The following is an 18,632-nucleotide window of genomic DNA, read 5'->3' on the forward strand; positions in this document are numbered from 1 at the left end:
GATCCAGTTTACTACATTATCATCCAGATCATTGAAAAAGATGACAAACAACAAAGCAGGGAAGGAATTGGACGGCATTTTATGGGACCAGATGTGTAAGTACTTGGATGATCATGGGCTGATTAAGGATAGTCAGCATGGCAGGTCATGTCTAACCAATCATATAGAGTTTTTCGAGGAAGTTACCAGGAAAGTGGATGAAGGCAAGGCAGTGGGTGTTGGCTACATGGACTTTAGTAAGGTACTTGACAAGGTCCCGCATGGGAGGCTGGTCAAGAAGGTTCAGTCACTCAGCATTCAGGATGAGGCAGTAAATTGGATTAGACATTGGCTTTGTGGGAGAAGACAGTGTGGTAGTAGAGGGTTGTCTCTCTGACTGGAGGCCTGTGACTAGTGGTGTGCTGCGGGGATCGGTGTTGGGTCCTTTGGTCTTTGTCATCTATATCAATGATCTGGATGACAATGTGGTTAACTGGATCAGCAAATTTGTGGATGACACCAAGATTGGGGGTGTAGTGAACACCGTGGAAGGCTTGTAGAGGGATCTGGATCAGCTGGAAAAATGGAGATGGAATTTAATGCAGACAAGTGCAAAGTATTGCACCATCCAGGGTTGGTCACCTACCTACAGGAAAGATGAAAACAAGGTTATAAGAGTGCAGAGAAAATTTACAAGGATATTGCTGGGTCTGGAGGACCTGAGTTATAAGAAAAGATTGAATAGGTTAGGATTGTATTCTTCAGAATGTAGAAATTGAGAGCAGATTTGGATAGAAGTCTACAAAATTATCAGGGGTATAGTTAGGGTAAATGCAAGCAGGCTTTTTCCACTGAGGTTGGATGGGACTGCAACTAGAGGTCATGGGTTAAGGATGGAAAGTGAAAAGTTTAAGGGGAACATGAGAAACTTCTTCAATCAGAGGGTTGTGAGAGTGTGGCATGAGCAGCCCATACAAGTGGTGCATGGGAGTTTGATTTCAACATTTATGAGAAGTTTGGATAAGTACATGGATAGTCAGGGTATGGAGGGCTCTGGTCCTAATCAGGTCAATGGGGGCTGGCAGTTTAAATGTTTTTGGAATGGACTAGATGGGCCAAAGGGCCTGTTCCTGTGTGGTACTTCTCTATGACTTTATGACCACTTGCCACGTACCTCCTGTCAGAGAGGCAACCATCTACTATGACTCTGGCTTCTCCCGCAAAGTCAATGTCTAATCCAATTTACTACCTCGTCCTGAAAGCCGAGCGTTTTGAATGTTCTTGACCAACCTCCCATGCGGGACCTTGTCAATGGTTTTGTGAAAGGCCTTGCTCTCATGCTCCAGTTACTACATTTGAGAAAAAATAGGCACCATTGTGTATAAGAATATTTTTATATTCTTTACACTAATAATTTTTTTAGAGGTGAATCATGGTAATGAGGCCTTCCAGCCCAAAGAGCCTATGCTGCCCATTTACATCCATGTGATAAATTAATCTCCTAACCCGTGTGTCTTTGGAGTGTGGGAAGAAACTGGAGTGCCTGGAGGAAACCCATGTGTTCATGGGAAGAGCATACAAGTACCTCACAGACAGCGGTGGAATTGAACCTGTGTCGCTGACACTGTTAAAGGATTTCGCTAACTGCAACGATACCTTGCAACCTCAAATTCTGAAATTACCTCAGCTGATCTAAATATTCGAGCCTACATGTGCAGGGTACAGTGGATTAGCAGTCCATCTCCTTAGCCACTTGGCTACCTCATCACATTGGCTGAGTGGATTTCCAATCCCAGACCAACCGTTCAATACTGACTCTTGTCGTTCTGCAGTTTTGTGCTCTTCAGGGGCTATACACTGCCAGCTTGAAAATATTTACCGAGATCAGGAAGTTGCGAGGGAAGGAAAACACTAAATGTTGCAATTATGCAGCAGATTAGTCAGCATTTGTAAACAGAAGAAGAAAAGGATGATGTATTAAACTACTAATTAGCGTGTGTTTGTGTGTGTGGAGAGGGCAGTGTTTATTTATAAGGGAAGCAATAACCCATGTCACTGCCTTACCAAACTGTGACTAAATTAACCAAAATGACCTTTATCTTGAAAAAATGAAACCTTTGCCTTGAAAATGTCTGCCCGTCTTAACCACATTAACTTGAAAAACATAAATCCCTGCTGGTTTGTAAAACGATTTAGAATGATGTGAAAAATATGATTTAATTGTCCAGTCTTTTTATTTTGGAAAATTATGTTTTTATGGTGTACTATTAAGAAAACAAATAAGATCTAAAAGCCATATATAATTTTTAAAAGATTTGAATGTAGATGCATGACTTTGGATTAAAAAAAATCTATCTGATCATTTTTAGTTTCAGACTGTGAGCTCATTATGGATCTTCCAATCCTTTCCATATTTTCCAGTTGCTGGGATTGTTACTGCAGATTTTGCCTCCGGCCTGGTTCACTGGGGAGCAGACACCTGGGGTTCTGTTGATATCCCTGTCATTGGCAAGGTGAGGGCCGACTGGATGAATAGCATTTAATATGTGCATTGTCTTGTGAGCATGCTGACATCTGGGCCACAATTAAAAATTGTGTCTAAAAATAAGTGCATTGTTTCTGTGACCCATTCACAATGCTACTCTTTTTCTTACACACAAACACATTGCAAATGTTTCTGATCCCATATTTACACTTGAATGCAAATTCAGAGGGTTTCATTGTAAATTGAGCATGAAGTAATGTGAACCAAATGTGCTGGTGACTCTTAGTGAGCTGTGCTAACATCAGAATCCTTTGAGAATCGCACAATGTAGAGTAAGGTCCTGCACTTGAAAGGATCCTTCTAGAATGAGTATTTAAAATGACCCAAAGATTTTGTCTGAATCAGATTAATTGAAATCAGCTTGTGGCTTAACTGGACACAGCTGAGAGCTGCTAAAGCAACACTACCAGAATGTCGTGAAGGTAGGATGCAGCATTTTAAAGCGGCAATGTTATCTTTCAAACCCCATTCCATTGCAGCAGCAGCACAGAAACAATTATTGCAAAAACAATGGTGTATTTTTCTGGTTTGAAGACATATTACATTTTCCACCCAAAATTGCAATGTTAATCTTGAATTGGGTTGTGGATTTTTTCCCTTGCTCTGCACCTCCACTTGATCTCTTTTGAAATGCTTTGTGTACAGTTATTATTCATCCAATAATCTAATTGGGTAGTAAACAGGCACTAATTAATCTCAGTTGTACCATGTCAACTGTACCTGTCTCAATTGTACTATTAGGGGAAGTACTGAGTAAAGGCCCCCATAGGGAGGGAAAATTAAAAAATGAGTCATGCTGGACCATTCTCAACTGCCTCCAATGGGCTGATTTCAAAGTGTTGTTGACAGAGACCTGGAAGCTCGTTGTTTGCCCCTCCCCCATTGTATTTTCTAGGGATGCAGTGCAACGATGAGGCCCAGAAGGGAAAGAGAGGAAAATAGCTTAAAAAAGGAATGCTTCCTTCGAGAAGTGGCAGCTGGGACAGAGGGCAAAGCTGCTCTTCCCCAGCAGGACAGCGCAGAGCATGTTTTTTGTAAAGGGCGTGATCATGTTACCCACCCAGTCGAGGGAAATAGAAGTTTACAATGCAGCTGAAGGGCTAATTAATTTTCAGGGAAAAAAAGTGTTTACATAGCAAAGCCAGAATTGGAGTCCCCAAAGTCGGAGATCTTTTGTTGTTAGGAATGAAGACTAAAATGAACTAAAAGTTCAACATGGGTCTGATCTGTTCTCTTCTGGACTCCAGAATGGTCCCCAGTGTAATGTCTGACTCAAAGGACGTGGTGTACATTACAGACTGGAATGCCCTTGATTTGAGCTGAACTGGACCCCACCTCACTGCTGAGAAATTGAATCTAATAACACTCAGTGGAGTGTATGTTTTGGCTGTGGGATCCTATTTGGTGAACACTTTTTTCCTATTTCTATAGCACAGCTGCTGCATTAGATTACTCATTGGTTTCTGTTGCTGCAGCAATCTTAAGCACCCATAAATCGAAACTTAAAGACAATAACTAGCTCTTACATGGTCACAGACTGTGGTTAACGTTTTATGGTTGGACTGAGGGCTAAACTATCAGAATTCACTGTGACACTGACAACAGCTTTGGGATTCATACACATGTGTAATTTAACATGGTGCTAGTAATTCAGCTTTAAAACTGCCTGCTAATTCTTTTTCACAAATAAACTCGTATGTGGACAATGGTCCATCTTAAATATTTCAATGAATTTTAAGTGTATGTTTGAATATATATTGAATGCTTTTAAAGTATTGGAAATAGTAACTTTATGCTTTTGCTTTCCATTTTGTTATCTGTGGGAAGTTTCCAAGTTGATAGGCTGCTCAGCTAGTTTGACTGCTGTTAGATGTCAGGTTTGTATTGAACTGATATCAAACAGCAGCCAGGAGTGGAGAAGAGGAGCAACACATAGGATGCCGGAAGAACTCAGCGGGTGCATCAGCACCTATGGCTGGAAATAGTTGGCGTTCTGAATTGAGACCTCTCGTCTGGACTCATTGGTGCTACCTGACCTGCTGAGTTCCTCGGGTATCCTGAGGGTGGTGAATTTGTGGGTTTCTCTGCCGCAGATGGTTTTGGAGGCCAGACCCCTGGATATGTTTAAAGCAGCGGTTAATAGGTGCTTGGGTAGAAAAGGTTACAGGGAGAAGGCAGGAGAATGGGGCAGAGAGGGATAATAAATCAGCCATGATGGAATGGCAGACCAGACTCGATGGGCCATATAGCCTAATTCTGCTCCTACGTGTAATGCTATGATCTGAAATCTCTAATGTCTCCACTGGGAAAGTTACATGGAGGTTGACAGGTCTCTGCCTAATTTTGTTCAAGGTCAATGGTGAGCTCTGTTATCCTACAACTGATACACAAGCTAGTCCTGAGATTTTCCTTCCATTTCATCCCAAATAACACTGTGAGCACCAAGTGTTGACTAACAATTCTCAGCCAGCAGTAGACAATTTCTTTTTTTAATCCATTGCATTGATTTCATTGAAATCAACAAGGATGTTGAACAAAGGAGAAAACTTACCCCTGGAGTTTCTCTTAAAACTGTACTTGCTCATTTGCAAACATTAATTGCCATGTGAGCATTGGGTATGCTAAATGACTAACCCAATAATAGCTTTTGATTTAACAAAAAGCTAGTTATTGTATGAAACACCTTGATTCCTTTTGTTGTCCTGACCCAGTCACAATCTCTAAATTTATACTGGATGAGCAGAGATTTCTTTGCATTAAATACTGGAAGGCCTTTTTCTGCCCCAAATTCCATTACGTGACTTCTCTCCTTAGGAAAAATATGGGCTTCTTTTTTGGCAAGCATGACATCGCATATCACCCATCATTAAAACTGTTGCTTTCTACCTCCAGAACATTTGTTCTGTGGTCAGAGCTCTCATCTGTACATTTGTTACAGGTACAGGTAACATTCGATTTCTGGCTACCATTGCCATTCTACTCTCAGTAATCTCGAGAACACCCAAAACACTTCCATCATTGTCCTAAATCACACCAAGTCATGTTCATCTGCGGCAGCTCCTTGATATGTAGTGTGCAGATTTCTAACTTCTCACCCTTTGTTTTGAGTTTCCTCCTCAGACTTGCCCCTCCTAATCTTTGTGATTTCCTCCAGCTATAAAACCCATCAGGAAAATTCATCAACTCTGCAGTATTGACCTTTCATCTCCAAATTTCATCGTTCCACCAATGGAACCATGTTTCCTGTTGCTAATTCACTGAACTCTTGGTGTTTCCTACCTCAACTTTTTTTTTGTTGTCTTTACATTTTCTCTTTGTGCCTTTACTGAGCTCCTTAAAATTATCTCTTTGAACATATCAGCTGCCCTAACATCACTGAGTATCATGGAACATTTTCCTTGGTAAAGCATGCTGTACTTGGGACCTGAATTCTAGAGGAGAAGCCAAGGTGGCAATCTTTGACATCAAGGGGCATTTGAATGATGTGGTTGAAAAAGTGTTCGGCAAAACTGAACTCAATGGGCATGGAAGGGAAAATGAGCCAGTGACTGGAGAAAAAGTAAGATGATTATGACAGTTGGAGGCCAATCATTCCAGCTTCAAGATATCACCAGATAGCACGCTTACTGGTTGCCTCACGTTCTTGTATGGGAGCTCCAGTGCATAGGAAGTGGAAGAGATTATATCGAATGGTGGAGGCAGCTGGTTTCCTCACAAGTGCAGATCGACAAGAGGTGTTGTGTCAGCAAAGCAGCAACAGTCACAAAGGGCCATTACCATCCGGGCCATGCCCTCTTCTCATTGCTGGCCATCAGGCAAGAGGTATAGCAGCCTGAAGATTCACCCTTCAAGGTTCAATAACAGCTTCCCCTCCCCAATTCCATCGAGTTTTTGAACTGACCTGAGAAGTGCCAGTTCTGCCTCTAATTATACTTCCTTCAACTTGCACTGTTGTTAAGTTATTTTGTTTATTTTGCCGTACAAGGTTATATTAATTTAAATTTGTGTTTGTCATTTTTATAGTCTATTGCACTGCTGCTGCTAATAGGTATATATGTCCAAGGCAATTAACATGAACTTGAACTCACTGCAGGAGTGACTTAGAGTATTCTCTGAGGATCAGCTATCTTCATTTGCTTCATCAGAGGAATTGATGTTTGCTGTTGCTTGTTTAATACTCAATTCCATTTACAACTACTTAGCAAATGAAGCAACAAGGCACTCTTAAGGTATGGGCTGATGTGGCAAGTAATATTCATACCGAAGGCCAAAGGCAAATGACCCTTACTTGGGGGCTAAGGGGGCACCATCAGTCTAAGCGGCAATGTTGAGGGTGGGACAGAGTTGCATTTGGATGATTGGAGATCCCAAAGGTGAATGAGGTTGGAGTTTCATGGCAACTGTGGTTTGCTGGTGGCTGAGGGATATTAGATAGACTGATTAAGGCCTTAGGAGCTGTGAGTCATGGAGGGGAGGGGGCAGGTGAGGAGATGGTTGGCTGGGATCAAGAAGGGGATGGATGTTTCAGAGACGTGGTGTGAGAAAGTTTATGATTGGGGCTGATTTTGTGATGGGGAATAAGGTGTGGGCAATCATCAGAAGTTGGGACCTCTGAGGTCCAGAGTCAGAGTCTCTGTTGGTGGCAGTGGAGGCCCCAATTTTGTGTGAATCTTACCATTGTTACAGTGGTCAGAAGAGAGACTTTATTTATGTAAACATTCCATCATATGTACCATCAATAAAACATGGTTTTTTAGGAGTTGACCAGGAATGTTGGTTGATTTAATGTCACTCTTGGGTCAACATGATTTAGTTTCTAAAGCAAGGTAACGGGCCAAATTACATGATTGGGATATGCTGATTATATAATTGGCACATAGGTGAATCATATTCAGAAATATCTGGTCAAACTTCTGAAGTTGTGTTGCACCCAGTAGAAAACATTGCAGATGTCATTTGCCTCTTACCTACTTTATTGGATCTCATTCTTCTGGGCAGGAGACTCATTGTCTGACTTGTATTTTGTGAATAATGCCATGCTGAACATGGCTAAAGAAGTGAGGTGAGAGTAATATTAACTGGCCTATGTTGTTCTTGCCTTTTTCAGCTTGTTGCACAAATTAGTTCAATTAAGAGAGTTTAACCAAAGTAAGTTGATAAATTGCCATATTTTGGAGAGAGTCTGGACAAATTTTGGTAAGTTAGTTTTCAACTTTGCAGATGAATTGCTGATCTTCAGGAGAATAAAAGCACAGATTTGGAGCAAGGTGTTGCAACTCTAGGTACATGTTTTAAGTAAATGGCTTGTGTTATCTTGAGGATTTTTGCAGGTACTTTCTTCATATATCAACCGGTTGACTGTACAGTGCCCATCTGGAAAAATTAGTGCAGTACTATAGGTTAACACTTTGAGGATTTAGTATGCTCATTACTTGTCTTATAAGAACAAGGGTACACTAGCTTTGCTTGGAGTCGTTAGATCCTCACATATTAAGTCCATATTTTAAATAATTGGATTGCAAAAACAGATAAGTGTTAGTTATAGTTTTGGGTCAGTATCACCACTGGTTTTAAGTTGAAAAGGAACCTGCATTGTGAATGATGTATTGATGGATAGGGCATATTGTTTGCCTTCCTGACATCAGAGCCTGTAAGACACTCTAAAACAAGCACTCTACTCTGCGTCCTGACGAAGGGTCTTGGCCCGAAATGTCGACAGCGCTCCTCCCTATAGATCCTGCCTGGCCTGCTGTGTTCCACCAGTATTTTGTGTGTGTTGTTTGAATTTCCAGCATCTGCAGATTTCCTCGTGTTCACTCTACTCTGAGCTCCGTTATGACAAACGATTGTCAGATAGACAGAGAAGACTTTACAAAGTATTGCACCCTATTAGGTCCTTAGGATTCCTGCTCAAGGCCACTCAAAATGAAGAAGCATTCAACATTGCACTGCATCTCATGAAGCAGTTTGGGAGCACATAGAAGCCAAGCAAAACTGGCAGAAGGAATACACGACTTTCCAAACTTCCCAGCTACCTATGCAGTAAATACTGCTGCTTGTGTGTGGACCCCACATTGACCTCATCAACTACTTCCTAACTGACTGAACTATGGGGGAAACAAATCTCCCTTAATCTCAAGAAAATACATATGAAGAGTGAAAAATAGTTATCATGAATGCACTGCAGTGTGTTTTGAGAACTGTTATCAAAATGGACAACTTTATCCCTTCCCATTGCTAATGATAATGACAGTATATTGATTAGATTATAGGCATCTGTCTTCAAAAGGAGATTGATGTAAATGTAGTGAAGAGGTGCAAAGTTGGAACTAATATAACTGCATTTGCTTATTCAGAGAATTGGTCAATAGAAAGTCTTCAACACACAGTAAATATAATCAATGTATCTCTCATAATAAGAAAATAGGCAGTCAGACTATAGATGAGAATATTTTCTAATGCCATTTTCATGAACATGTCAAGTGGATTCAAAGTAAACAGCTGATGTCGTTGATAATCATTAAAAGTGCGGTTTTAATCTATGCTTAAAATTATATTGAAGATTTTAAGATTGGAAGGATAATAATCAAAATTAGTGATTTTTTTTGTGAAATCCTGTTGGTTAAATTTGGATAGTTGAGGAGTATTATTGAATAAATACATTGCTGTTTCATTCTATAGCTTTTGAGGATTGGGACGTATTTAAGAGCCTTATTTTCCTCTATCTGTGTTAAGCCATCTCCCCTAAGAGATTTGGTGGTTTACATAGATCCCATAGCAAGACAAATTGTACATGATATATGGGCCTGGGAAGATGCTGGGGAAGGCTTTTTGCCCTTTTATTGTTTCATAACTTTTTCAATTATCTAAATGCTGCAGTTATTGCCTGCATTGGCATTGGGATTTGGGATAATAACTTTCAAGATTTAATGCTGGACTTGTTTATCGGGCAGATTAATGCTTCTTCAGACTCGAGGCAGCCTTTGGCATAAACACGGGGACATTAGTCTTGTGACTCTAGACATAACTGAGTGCTTCTTTGGCTTGTGGAATATCTTCCTATTTTACATACTGAAAACATGATATAGTTCTGAATGGACTAACACAGGGTAAGCTAGTGTTCTGTTATGACCCCATTATCAGTCACTTCTTCTGACATTCTTGTTTTCGCTTTGTCTTTCATTATATTTACTTTTACTCGTGCATGTAGCTCCAATATGCTTCTGCTTTTAGTTTGCCCTTTGTGTAGTGATGGATCACTTTTTATATTCCATATTTTCTTAAGGGGCTGGCTGAGAACTTCCTTGGAGAACACCACCTCTTTGTCATTGTGACATTTAAAAAGTAAATACGTTCATTAAAATAGAATTGTTGCAGGAGATACATGTTCTATTTTGAGGGAGGAAGGTGAGAGAGAAGGTTACTTGAATTTTTTTTAATATTGTAGTACCACATGAGATTTGCGCTCATCCAGTTTGTTTTCTCCTTCTTCTCCTTTCATCAGTTGTTCTTCTCATTGATGTCCATCCTGATCTCAAATTCCTGCTGAGTATTTTCACAATCGTTTCAGAAGGTACCGACAAGCCCTCATGCTTATAGAACTGAGGAATGTTTTGTTGAACTTCCTAACCAAAAAAAAAAAGTGGCAGTGGAGCCTAGATTGTTTCTTGTAAGATTTTGAAATGTAGTACATCCATTTCCAATCCTGATTAGTGCAGGTGTACACTGGTGTACCTGCCATATAAAAACAGAGAGGTTCATTGTTTTTCAATGTAGGCTTATTATTTGCCATTCAAAGGAATAAATGTGAAAGGATCCTTGAGAACTGATCAAGCACCTTAAGAGATTTCTTCAGGATCTTCTGTTATAGTGCACACATCATGGAGGATGCTGAGCTACTAAATGGAATGCAGCATGTGTCTTCATGTCACTTGCACACATTTCCTTGTAGAGGTCAGGTCTGCTGCAGTTCAAGGGGAACCCCAGATGGGGAGATAATTATCTTGTTTGGTGTTGGATCCACTCTTTCTTCCCACGGCCAATGTTGTTAGGGCTCCCAATCACGTATTGAGCAGTTGGTCCTGCTGCTACACTGTTTGGAGAACCCATGTTCGATACCGACCTTGGATGCCCCCTGAGCAGAGCTTGCATGTTCTGTTTGTTAGTACATGGGTTTCTTTCCTCAGCCTTCTCTGCTGGTGGGTTAAATAGTTCTAAATGATTTAAATATGCATGTTAGTGGCTGAAAGAATCAAAGGGCCATTGATGAGCATGTGAGAGAGAGAGGAAGTTGCAGAGTACAAGAAAATAAAGGTAGAGGAGATGGAACTAATGGAATTGCTCTTTTGGGAGCCAGCATCTATGTAATGATCTAACCTCTTATCCTGGAGTAACTCTGCGCCCTAATTCCACCTATTCATTGCATGTCTGGCTGTTCCCACCCCTCCTGATCATATGTCAGATCTCAGAAACTCCTTCGTCACTTGCATTCAGCCTGCTCCCAATGTTAATCCTTTCTCGATCACTCGATTCTCCATTGCCCGAGAGTGCACAACCCACTTGGTTTCCTCTGTCAGCTCAGCAACATATGTGTGGGCACCTTCTAACCTGTGCAATGCCTTGCTTGGACAAGGTCTGATGGATAAGTGCAGCTGGGGAGCTCATGTTAAGCTGGCATATGCTTCCACTCTTTGCTGCGTTAGCATCACTTTGGTCTTTGAAGACTTTCTAGGCCAGCTTCATATCTTTACCCCATGGCAGAATTGGGAGATATTCAAACCACAAAATAAATGTGAAGCTGTAAACTGCAGCACAGGACTGTGACATGTAGTAGGTGTGTTTTTCTGTCAGGGAAATTAAATGTAAACAGTTCATTCATGTTGATAAAAGATGTATTGTCATATTTAATTCACCACCTCCTCTTCCGCTTTCCAATCACTAACAAAAGTGCAACTTGGATCTGCCTCCAGTTCAGCATTTAAGTGATTTAATGATAACTGTACACAGATTCATCATTAATTCATGAGAGTGAATAAATAAGTGTTCCAGTTAATTCTACTTGAAATAGAAACTGTCAACATAAGGTCCTCAGATAGATTGCTTGTTAAAATTAAACTTTTTCAAAACTAACTTTAGCTGCTTAATAATGAGTCCACCCCTTGTGAAGCAATAATATCTGGTAAATACGTGAATTTGTTCTGCTCTGTTGGTAAAAGGGGGCAAACAGTTCAGTTCATTGCCAATTAATGCTGATGAGAATGATTAGATGTTAGAGAACAATGGCCTGAGCCAATTGTGTAGCATGGCCAGAACTTAAATTAGCCTGATTCTGTTGCACTGATAACTCCCTGAACTGTTTTAAAGATGGTTAAAACCAATAACACACATTTCTTATTGAGGCCACAGTCTTTTGATGATCTCCTAATTCTACATTATTCGCCAGAGTGGGATTTCAGTGAGCAAAGATACAAATAATAAAACCACACATAAAGTGAAGAGATCTTCTTAACTTAATTTTTCGAGACACAGACATCACTGGCAAAGCCAGCATTTATTCACTCTATCTAAACGCTCTTGAGATGGTGATGATTAGCAACCTCATTGAACTGCTGTGGTCAATCCCAGGTGAAGATATGGCCATAGCAAGTTGCAAGATCAAGACCCAGCGATGACAGATGAATGGTCACGTATTTACAAGTCGGGATAGCTAGTGTGCCAACTTGGAGGGAGAAATGCAGGTGATGATGCTCGTACAGGCTAGCTGGTCTCAGATCTCATGGCAGTAGAAGTTAATAGTTTGAGAGTGGCTGTTGGTGTAGAGTAAGCAACTCAGAGAAAATCCTATTGAAGCAGCACGCACTGCCGCCATTCATTGTTTGTGCTGCTTTGCTCTGAATGCCTTAGGATTCCTGAGTTCAGTCAGCCCTGTGCTCAACCAGACACATAGAGGGTATTCCAGCATGATGTGGATGTGCTTCGCAGAACCTGGAAAAGCCTCGGTCCAGAAGCAGGGTACCTAGGAAATAACATGTTTTAAATAGGCATAGTGTTTTATGTGGCCAGTCAATTTGAGTTTCTAGTTATTGCTGGTCTCTAGGGGACTGTGTAATGATAAAGCTATCAAACGTCAATGGTAGGCTGTCTCTTCATAGAATGATCAATGCCTGGTACTTGTGTTGTATGAGTGTTACTTGTTACCTATGTTTAGATGTTGGTGCATACAGGTCTGGGCTGTTTCATTTATTAACGGGTTACAGATAGAACTGTACAAGCTGAGAAAGCACCTCCATTTTGAACGTTAAGCTGGAAAGTCATTGATGAAATGCCTGAAGATGGTTGGGCTTGGGGTCACTGCCCTGAGGAACTCCTGAGCTGGATGGCTGGCCGCTAATCATTGGAGTCATTTTCCTTTGTGTGAGTTACAACTCTGGTCACTGGAGTATTTTCCTCCAAGTGCCTTTTTGATTGCCTATCCATAAACTGCCTTGATTTCTTGGGCAGTCACTCTCACCTCACCTCTTGAATTCAACTCTTTGGTCCATGTTATGCTGAGGGCTGGAGGAGAATGGTCCTGGCGAGACTCTGAAACTAGTCTTTGGTAAGTGGGTTTTTGGTTAGGTAATGAAATTGGATAGCATTGTCAAAGATACTGGTATCAATTTACTAATAATTGAAAATAGACTGGCTAGGTATGACCTAATCAGCTTGTTTTTGTTCTGCTTTTAGTGGATAGGATGTTTCTGGGCGATTTAGTACATTATGCCAATATTGGAACAACGTTAGCCATGCAGCTGCTTTTGGCACTCAGCTGTTTGGTACTACAGCTAGAATGCTGCCTGTCCTACAGTCTTTGTTGTATTCACTGCTCAAGGTTGCTTCTTGATATCATGTTATGTGAATTGGCAGAAGACAAATTCTGGAGATCTTAGGAGGAAGCCTAGATGGACCACCTACTTTTGGATAAAGGGGTTAAAATTTTATTCATCTTGTCCATGGCAATGTGTGTGGTTGAGCTCCAGCATTATTGAGGGAGGGGATTCTGCTGTTCACTTGCTTATCTGTCCAAAACCATATGCAATAAGCTGTGTTAAGATTGCAGAGCCTTGAAATGGTGCACCATGGTAGCGTAGCAGTTAGCGCAAAGCTATTAAAGCTCAGGGCGTTTCAGAATTCGGAGTTCAATTCTGTCGTTGTCTGTAAGAAGTTTGTACGTTCTTCCTTTGGCCACATGGGTTTCCTCTGGGTGTTCTGCTTTCCTTCCACATCCCAAAGATGTATGAGTTAGTAGGTTAATTGGTCATTGTAAATTGTCCCATGATTAGGCTAGGGTTAAATTAGTGAGCTGCTGCCTGGTGCGGCTCATTGAGGTGCAAGGACCTGCTCCGTCTTGTATCTCTAAATAAAATAATATTTGTTGTGGGATCACTTGGTTCTGCCTCATGAATACTGTTTTTCTATTTCACATCTGGTTCTGTGTTTAAGGTTCAAAAGTTCATAATATTCATTTTGTATTGTTGGTGTGCATGTATGATACAACTTTGATATTGTCTGGTCCAGATAGCCACTAAGTAGACAAAGACCATGGGTATTGATGGAAGAAAAGACATCAAAATCCCCCAGCCGGCATGAAAAAGTAAAGAAACAAAACTCATGGGCCCCAAAATCTCTCCCTGCTCATAGCAAAAACAGCTACAAAAACGATCAACGATCCTCTACACGTAGCAATCCCGACCCTCCTCACTTGCAGAAAAACAGTGGCAGCAGCACCAAGTCCCCAACCCCACCCTTACACACAAAAAGTTAACAAATCACCCACCCATCAATTGACCACTGAAGAAAACATCAGAAAAATGAAGGAAACCGGAATAAAGCATAGTCCAATAATCACATAAATCTCAGAATATGGGAAACGTCTTTTCACTATATATGTGGAGAACAGCCGCGTGAACTCAATCCTTCTGTAAGGGGTGACCACTGATCCGGGCTCTTGACGCTGTCCACCCAGGTCCTAGTTCCGCTGATCCAGGGCTGAATGTGTCATTCCGGTTGCCAGCCATCTTGCGCTGAGCCATTGCTGACCCCTCCGCATTCACCTTGATGCTTCAATCTTTCTCGCTGCTTCGAAATGGAACCATCCTTGTCTTTTCCATGAGTCGGCTTGTCTTCTTGGACCTTTTCAGCCCACCCCATCTCTGATTTCCATAAGACAGCTCTTCAGACACAGCACAGCGCTGGATCCTTCAATGGAGATTCAAACCATAAGAATATAAGATATAGGAGCAGAATTAAGCCATTTGGCCCATCGAGCCTGCTCTACCATTTCATCATTGCGAATCCAATTATCCTCTCAGCCCCACTCTCCTGCCTTCTCCCTGTATCTCTTCAGGCCCTAACCAATGAAGAATTTATCAACCTCTGCCTTAAATATACAGAAAGACTTGACCTCCACAGCTGCCTGTAGCAATGAATTCCATAGATTCACCACTCTTTGGTTAAAGAAATTCCTCCTTATCTCTCTTCTAAAAGGGTGCCCCTCTATTCTGAGGCTGTGTCTTCTGGTCTTAGACTCATCCACTACAGGAAACATCCTCTTTACATCCATTCTATCAAGGCCTTTCAGCATTTGATAGGTCTCAATGAGGTCACCCCTCATTCTTCTGAATTCTGGTGAATACAGGCCCAGAGCCTTCAAAAGCTCTTCATTTGACAAGCCATTCAAAACTGAAATCATTTCCATGAATCTCCTTTGAACCCTCTCCAGTTTCAGTGCACCCTTTCTAAGATAAGGGGCCCAAACCTGCTCACAATACTCCAAGTGAGGCCTTAATGCTTTATAAAGTCTCACCATTCATTCCTTGCTTTTATATTCTCGTCCTCTTGAAGAGAATGCTAACATTGCATTTGCTTTCCTCACCACAGACTCAAACTGCAAATTATCCTTCAGGGAATCTTGCACAGGGACTCCCAAGTCCCTTTGCACCTCAGTTTTTCTGATTTTCTCTCCATTTAGTAAACAGTCAAACTTTTCATTTCTTCTACCAAAGTGCATGACCGTACACTTCCCAGCACTGTATTCCATCTGCCATTTTTTTGCCCATTCTGATGTGAGTCCTTCTGTAGCTTCTCTACTTCCTCAAAACTAACTGCCCCTCCACCTGTCTTCATATCATCTACAAACTTTGCAGCAAAGCCATTGATTCCATCATCTAAATCATTGACATATAATGTAAAAATCAGACCTAACACAGAAACTTGTGGAACACTAATCACAAGCAGCCAGCCAGAAAAGCCTCTCTTTATTCCCACTCTTCGCCTCCTGCTAATCAGCCACTGCTTTATCCATGCTAGGCTCTTGCCTGTAATACCACAGGCTCATAGCTTGTTAAGCAGCCTTGTGTGTGGCACCTTGTCAAAGGCCTTCTGAAAAACAAATATTCAAGATCAATTGATTCTCTTTTGTCTACCCTGCTTCTGTGTCACAGGCTCCAACAGTTTCTGTAACACAAGCAAGCCAAAAAGGGCAAACAGAAAGCATAGAAAAAGTGAGAAAATCAGTAAGTTTTGCTGCCTCAAAGATATCGCCCATGGAGTTATGGTCTGGTGGCACCATCTTGACTGGATATATTTGGCTGGATATATTGGCTTGGTCAGGTGGTGTTTCATTGTTGGGAGGTGCTCCAGGCATGTCCTTCTGCCTTCTTCTGTCGATGAGCCAGGATTGATCCCCTCACTTGACAGTCATGATGGAGAGAAGGTTATACAGGACCAAGTGCTCACTGAAGATGCGGGAATACATTCCTGCCACTGATGCTGATCCACAGTGCCAAATGGACACTCAATTTGCTGTTGACTGGTGAAGTTAATGTCATGTAGGATTATTCCCCGTGCTAGTTCACTCATGACATGCTACAGATACAGCCCAGTAGATCTGTTCTTTGGCACTGAGCAGCTCTTGGTGCTCCATGTTGAATCTTCCTCCCAGGATATATTCTGTGTCCTTGCTACTTTCTGTGCTTCTTCCCAGTGTTGCTAAACAAGGAGAACCACTGATACATATTCTGAGAGAGGAAGGTTGGTTGTAATCAGCAAGGTGTTTCCTTGTATGCATTCGTTTTGATGCCGTGAGATGTTTAGGTTCACTGCTGAGGAGCCCAAGCCCTTTCTGTCCCACCTGCAATTGACTGTATCACCCAGTTCTTAGCTAGGAATTATAAAGATGGGGCCTAGCATGTAAGGTCTGAAAACATGCATACAACTTTGCCGAACTGCTCTTTGAACAATTATTACCCTTCATCCATTAAGCTTTCAAACCTGTGTGGATAACTTCACAACCTCTACTCTGAACTGATACCACAGCCTATGAACTCACTTTCATGTTCTCAATATCTTTTTGCATTTGCACAGATTGTCGTCTTTTGCACGCTCGTTATTTGTCAGTCTTTGTGTGTAGTTTTTCATCGATTCCATTGTATTTCTTTGTTCTACTGTGAACGCCTGCAAGAAAATGAATCTCAATGCAGTATATGGTGACATATATGTACTTTGTTAATAAATTTACTTTGAACTTTGACTTTTGACTTGTCAGCTGAACAGGTTTCCCAGTTTAGATACCATTCTGCTGACAATTGTAATGAGGACTTTGCAATGTCAAATGGGTTGGAACAACTCTGGCTTGCTGGTGCTCTGTACCAGGCTGTTGAAGGATGTTCTAATCATGTTCATCCTTTATCTCCTTCAATATGATGGATAGTATCCAAATGAATGGTTTTGTGGGCCATTCCAGAGAGCCACTAATCAGTTACTGTATGTTACTGTGGGTCCTTTGTCAATAAAAGACCAGGTTGGGTAAGTGAACCCATTGAGTTTTCACAATAGTCCTGTGGTTTTGTGGTCACCATAACAGAGCCTTTTTTTGAGTTAAATTCCAGCTTATTTAATTGACTGAATTTAAATTCAATGATTGCTGTGCCGGGATTTGAACTTGCCTCTGGATTGTTTAGTTCTCTGTATTATTAGTCCAGTAACATAACCACTATATCACCACCAAGAGAGAATGAGCAGTATTCAAGGAGATGAATAAAAACATAATCAGGTAACTGTAGGTTAGTTGAAGGCAAACCTTTGAGATCCGTAAACTTTACTGCAGGAGTCAGAGCTTAGACAAGTATTCTAACTTTCTTATCTAATTACTCATGGGATAAAGAAATTTCTAACACAGCTAACGTTTATTACTCTTTGCTAATTGCCCTTCTGTCGCCGGTGGTGTAGTGTCATCTACACCGGACTTCGAGGGGAGTGGTCCTGGGTTCGAATCCAGCCGGCTCCTTGCACGCTTTCCATCCGTGCTGTGTTAAACATCAATGGAAATGACTAACCAGCTGAAGTTTTGGGCCAAGACCCTTGTTCAAGACTGAATGAGGTGGTTTAGTTTTTCTACTGAAGGAGTGCCCAAAATTTTTTCAGGGTGGAGGCCTTATTACCAATGTTGAAGAACCAGCAACATTTTTGAGCCAGGATGGTGAGCAATGCAAGATGGTCATTGTAGTGCAGGGTTAGGTGATTGATCCACTTCAAGTATATGTTGTCATCCAACAGACAAATAGCTTGCAACAATATATTTCATATGTCTTAGGTTTTCACTATATTCTCAAACAGCTCTTGTCAAAAATTCTTAAATTATTCTGACTTTTCTTTCTTGTAAGCATTTCATCATCGGAATAAGTAATCTTGACGTACTTTGAATGTAGAATGTAGTCTTTGTTTAAATGCATTTTTAATATAAAACATACAGTGAAAGACAAGCATTTGTTGCTTTTTTTTTTGTATGCAGGCATTTATTAGGCCTTTCCGAGAACATCATATTGACCCGACTGCAATAACCAGGCATGACTTCATTGAGACTAACGGAGATAACTGTATGTTTGCCATTATTCCACTGGCCCACATGAGCTACAGGTTCATCATCAACAGTCCAGGTGAGATTATGTCCTCCCTATTGATTGAACAAAAATGTCTTCAATGTCATGAATACCAAAGGATTTGAGTTCTTGAATTTGGATTGCCAAGTTCCCAATGACTTAGTTACAAGATAGGACTGTAAGGAACTTGT

The 18,632-nt window shown here is 41.1% G+C and overlaps 1 protein-coding gene across 2 annotated transcripts in view; it reads left to right on the forward strand.

The window, feature by feature from the left end:
* Window positions 1-18,632, forward strand: part of LOC132406847 (plasmanylethanolamine desaturase 1-like) — a 151,856-nt gene that overhangs the window by 80,593 nt on the left and 52,631 nt on the right. For both annotated transcript variants that reach the window (XM_059992903.1, XM_059992904.1), the window contains exons 3-4: window positions 2,401-2,492; window positions 18,354-18,498. In XM_059992903.1, coding sequence (XP_059848886.1) covers window positions 2,401-2,492; window positions 18,354-18,498 — 237 coding nt within the window. The remainder of the gene's footprint in view (window positions 1-2,400; window positions 2,493-18,353; window positions 18,499-18,632) is intronic.

This window comes from Hypanus sabinus, chromosome 17 (genome assembly GCF_030144855.1).
Source record: "Hypanus sabinus isolate sHypSab1 chromosome 17, sHypSab1.hap1, whole genome shotgun sequence".
Lineage (NCBI taxonomy): Eukaryota > Metazoa > Chordata > Chondrichthyes > Myliobatiformes > Dasyatidae > Hypanus > Hypanus sabinus.